Source organism: Aplysia californica, unplaced genomic scaffold (genome assembly GCF_000002075.1).
Source record: "Aplysia californica isolate F4 #8 unplaced genomic scaffold, AplCal3.0 scaffold00001, whole genome shotgun sequence".
NCBI lineage: Eukaryota > Metazoa > Mollusca > Gastropoda > Aplysiida > Aplysiidae > Aplysia > Aplysia californica.
Genome location: NW_004797271.1, coordinates 1,745,567 through 1,750,959, shown reverse-complemented (window position 1 = coordinate 1,750,959; position 5,393 = coordinate 1,745,567). Strand labels below are relative to the sequence as shown.

General features: G+C 40.9%; 1 protein-coding gene across 1 annotated transcript in view; it reads right to left on the bottom strand.

The window, feature by feature from the left end:
• The window catches only part of LOC101856539, a gene marked incomplete in the record, with an annotated part of 45,605 nt that overhangs the window by 12,040 nt on the left and 28,172 nt on the right, over positions 1-5,393 (bottom strand). The window contains 4 exon segments of the mRNA XM_005088817.3: positions 101-280; positions 1,310-1,444; positions 3,062-3,180; positions 4,569-4,701. Of these exon segments, the coding sequence (XP_005088874.2) occupies positions 101-280; positions 1,310-1,444; positions 3,062-3,180; positions 4,569-4,701 (567 nt within the window).

Genomic DNA, 5,393 nt, shown 5'->3' with positions numbered 1-5,393 from the left:
TCCCCACAACCCCACAAACCAATCGCTCGTCAGATAGCCTATTCTATGTTGAGAATGATTCTGCTTAAAAACGATTATAGAGAAGAAGAGAGGAGGTCACCTTGGCAGACGTAGTTGAGTGAGGACCACATCCCATTGCTGAGGCAGGTGCGCTCCTGTGTCATGTTGGACTTGTCGCACTGGTAGGTGACGATCTCCCCCATGGAGTAGCTGTCTTTGAGTGTGCCCACGACAGCACCGTCGGGCAGAGGGTCAGGGGGACTGCAGCTCACAGTTGAAGCTGGGGAAGTAAGCCAAGAAAAAATGAAGCCAACATACAAGTATAAACGTGTTGCATAGCAATGGAAATATTATTATTGTCTGTATTGGTGTGAAGTTGTCCATTTGATAACTCTTGATGAAATATTCCAGCACCACTACATGCGAGATGAAATATCTCCGCAAAATCTTTAACGTCACAAGAAGATACACGCAGAGAGATATGGAGAAGTAAGAGCAGCTATTGGCACGAAGTCCTGCCTGCATTTCATAAAAAAACCTCAGAGAATAAAATGGTTTGGCCACCTTTTACGAATGTCGCCAAGCCAACCAGCCTCGAAAGTCTATAATACCAAGTTCTCAGGCTATAAAGGAAGAGGTAGATCACGCAAAAAATGGCCCGAGGCAGTCAATGACACCCTGAGAATTTATAACTACCCTATTGAAAGAGCTACAGGGTTGGCTTAATATAGAAAATCTCATAGAAGGAAAAATAACAAGTAAAAAGTAAAAAACAAATAATTATCCTTTGTGCATTTTTATGCATGTGCTTTTCGCCGTATCACACCAAATACGGATATCCAGTTACTTACTTATTTACTCTTACTCTCTCCCTATACCGTCAGGTACATGAGGTAGAGGGCAGTCAACATCACACTTGCCTGTCTCTTGCCATCTCCTCTAGCTAATCTTAGCACAACTAGGCCCTTGTGTGGGAAATCTTTTATATGGAGCATCTTTGCCCAAATGCTTGATGCCACTCACCTCGTGCTGACGGTGACAAAATAGGCTGAAGAAGCAATCTACTTCCTGAATGTTCTGAATTGTGTCGAAGGGACGCTCTGTTGGTGTTTGCTCCTTGTTCCTATTAAATATATATTGTCTTCATCTCTCTTCCTTTTATTCTTTGAATAATACTCTCTTGTAACATCTCTATTCTTCGGCACTTATATGACCTTTTAGCGTTGTAAGTGCCGTAAACCTTTTTCTAAAACTAAAAAAAAAAATATAAAAGAAGAATGACGCCAAACATGACAAGGCAGTTGATTACCTATGGGAGGTTCCGTGAAGGACTGTAGGTTGCTCTCGCAGGTCGCAGCGCACGTGCTGAGGGCCCTGGGGTCGTTCTCACACATGCCCATCTCAGCCAGCAGGTCACAGTCCACATGCACATCGTAACGGTTTTCTGAGGACAGGGCAAATAATGGACTTTTTGAAATATGTTTAACTGCCAGAACAGTTTGGTATTCTGAATAAAGAGCTTATACGATCTGGGGCAAGGCTGAGAAAGGTTTAATGTATGTCTTTTACACTCCTGTCTGAACAAAACAATAGTCATGGAATGGTCTGTTAAGATATAGCCCATTTTACAACTTACCTAACGCTGTCTGGCGGGAACCCGGAGGAGGAAAAATGATGGGGCAATATGAATAGGCCTGGAGTGCCTCAAACATTGAGCGTAACTTTCTCAAAAAGAAGGCGCCACTATTACGCCAGAACATCTCTGACGTAAAAATATTGTTTCTTTTCTATATGCTGGTTATGTTTTCAGTTCTGTCCTCTTTCTTGCTGGCCTCTCGACCAAGAAACGTAATTTCTACTAACGTCAACCTCCACCAAAACCTTACTGAATGAGAAAATTGCTGTAAAGTGCCCTTCCCAATGACACGAGGTAGGACTGAGCTGGACCTCGTTTCCCTGAATCCGCATTCTCACGATACCGAGTCTGCTAGACTAACCACAAGACAACCAATGCCTGAGCAACGCAATGCCCGCCTTCAAACCGACCTCTCTGGGGATAATTGTATTAGGGCATTGTACTGGAACATACACGAGAAACAACAGTGAAGCAAATAAGCACAATAATCACAATAGCAATGACGAACGGTTTTCCATTGGATGACATTGGCAATGAAAGGCTGGTGGGTTTGGATTAACTTATATTAACAGTTAAATGATGATGGGTTTGGATTACTTGATAGTAACAATAGAAGGATAATAGTTGGGTTTTTTTTGGGATTGGTAGCAACAATGGAAGAATGGTGATTTCGGATTGCTTGATAGTAAAAATGAACGATGATAGTTTCAGTCTAATGATTTTGGCAGGCGAAATGAGCACGTCACAGATATCTAACGGCCAAACCATCGATTTAGTTATCCCTTTTACACACCATTTCAATCGTCTTTAAATATAGAATAACATGTCATTGTTATGGTCATGGTCATCTTATGTAACAAGCACTCTCTTTCACATATTCATTTTACTAGATAAAGGTCAGGTTCAGTCCTCTATTTAGAAGTTATTTGGTTTACTACGCATGTCCGGAAACTTCAACCTGTGTGGGGCCAACGTAGGGGTAGCCGTGGTCTCTTGAGCTGAACACAATTTTAATTTATATTTTCAAGAATGAGGACATATACTCATATTTAAAACTTACACATGCACAGATGATACTAGGACGTTCTAGCTTGCACACAACTGTAAGTTCGATTTTCAAGGTAGGTGACTTAAGGGTGCCAAATTGTAGGCTCCACTTTTTCCCTTTAAACAAAGTTGTTTCGGTAAGTCTGTCTTTCTTAAAATATTATATCGATCTGCTTGTTTTTAAAATGAAAATAGATGCTAACCATAAAGACATCAAAATGAGAACACTATTTTATCTAGAAAGTGTATCTTTCTGCCAAGGTATCCCTTGCAGCCAGGGTTCGTCCTGGCGAACAAAGTCGAAACACCACATACCCTAAATGATATAAACTGAGCCGACGAGGACGTGGAACAAGTTCAACAATTTTGAAAACCCACCATCGAAGCACACGTCACAGTAGTCCCTCCTACAATTGTGAAGTTCTGTGTAACACCAAGGTCGGACACCGTCGCCAGGGTTACGGCAATAATTCTCCTCCAGATTTCCCAAGACGTCCCTGGTGGAAAAGAAATATGTTTCAAAATGCTGATATACTAGTTTGTATCATACTGAAAGCTAACACGATTTCAACTATAAACATGAGTTATGATATCTTAGACTGTGCACTCTGATGTAATACAGGTTCATAGTGAAGAGCACCATTTATTTGCTCAGTTTAGAGCCAAATGAAAGGAGGGGTTTGGATGAGGGTGGCGTGATGCTGCACTTACTTGACAGTAAGTGAGGCTCGTGTTCTATCCCTTATTCGGGCGTTCGCGGTGCGCACGCTTCACGACAACATAACTCTTTATATTATAGAGAGTTAAGAGCAGCAGCCATGGCAGTGTACGATCTAAGATATTATAATGTTCAAATATATAATTTCAACTTAATTTTGATTAAGTCAATTGATTAGCCTATCTATTCAACATTACTTTTTTGATCCGATGGAGAACACACACCTGTGCGCCCTGCTTGTCCATTCACATAGTTTTTGTATCAGTCTACTGTAAAATACTCTTTGGTATCTGACAGTTCATCTGTTCTATCTAAACAGAAGAGAACAACCCAAAAAAAACCCCCAACAACAGGATTCGCCAGCAATAATTCAATAAGTGCTACAGTCTTACTTTGAAGTCTTGAGGAAAATAAGAAAAAAAAGTTCGCCCAAATCAAAATGAACAGAAGGAGGCTAATGACTTTTCAATTAACAATACAGAAGAAAATAAGCAAGTAAAGAGAAACCATTATAATAAGATGGCCCTGAATGTCTTTATTTGAATAACAGCTTTGTGTGGAAATACCTAGAATTCGTTTGGGGCGATTGTAGAATGGCGTTGACAATAATAATTGTAATACAACGCGGCAGAATCAGGTGCTCGTCAATTTTTTTTTTGCATATTGAGTTAGTAGCACTATCTTCAAGCTTGTTCATTTGCCTATCTCTCGATTTAAAAAAATACCCAAAGGCCCTTATATCTTTTAAAAAAGTTGAGAGATTTGCGATTGAAGGAAGTGGGGGTAGTCGGGTCTAAGAGGTAAAATTAACTTTAAAAAAAATGGCGAGCAAAGTTTAGTGATTTCCAAAGCTTGAGGGCCCTTGAAAACTTAAAAGTTACCTTTTTATTCCTTTAAACAAAGATTTTTAAAGTAAAAATTCACTCAGAAATATGTTTTTATATGGGCATGAAAGACAAAACTTCAATAAAAAGTGCCAAACCGGCGGGAAATAAAATGCCGGTATCCTTTGTGTCATTATTTTGACGAGCGCCTCACAATTATGTTAGTGTGGAGATGAGGAACAGTGGGAGAAGAATTTAAAAAAAAGAAAAAAGAAGCAATTGGATCCCGTGTTAAAAAAAAAGAGGGGGCGGGGAGGAGAAGGCGGGGTGAATATAAACGTACGGGTATTCGAAGGCTCCGTGGTTACACTCCATAACTTTGTACCAGGGTAGACAAGGTTTAAACGCTCTCGTGAAGTTCACTTGTCCGGCGTAAGAGGCCCCTTTGTCGTCAGCCTTGTAGCACATGGTGTCAGCTGGAAGAACGTACGAAGACGTTTAAGAATGTATGGGTCAGGGAAGAGGAATAGGATTAGGAGGGGGAAATGAGGAGGAGGAGGGGGAGGAGGAGGAAGAAGAGGGGTGATTGGGGTGGAAGTGGAGGCGGAGTAGGAAAATAGGATAAGGAAACGGAGGAGGAGGATGAGGAGGGGAAAAGGAGAAGGAGAAGGAGAATGAGGAGGAGAAGGAGGACAATAACTCGGAAGAAAGTGAGGACGAGAATGAAGAATGAGAAAGGTAGAGAAAGATGAAGATGAGAAGTTTAAGGAGGACAATGGATTGGATAGAAAAGGTGAAAGATAAAGCGAAGGAGTACCATGAAGAGAGCGGAGGATGAGGAAGGTTTAATATAAGAAGAAAGGTGGAAGAGTAGTTACAAGATTGTAACCATTATCATACTCATAAAAATAAGTATTGGAAAAGTAACACCAAAGAAAGAGTCCTGCACTAATATCACAATCACCATTATTATCGTCATCGGCGCCTTTCAAATAATCTCAATCACACTGATGATGACAATAATACAGACCCCAAGAACATTAATTGTTTTAGATAGCGAGAGAGCGAGCGAGCGAGCGAGAGAGAGAGAGAGAGAGAGAGAGAGAGAGAGAGAGAGAGAGAGAGAGAGAGAGAGAGGGGAGTTTGTGAAAGACAGAGAGAGACAGAG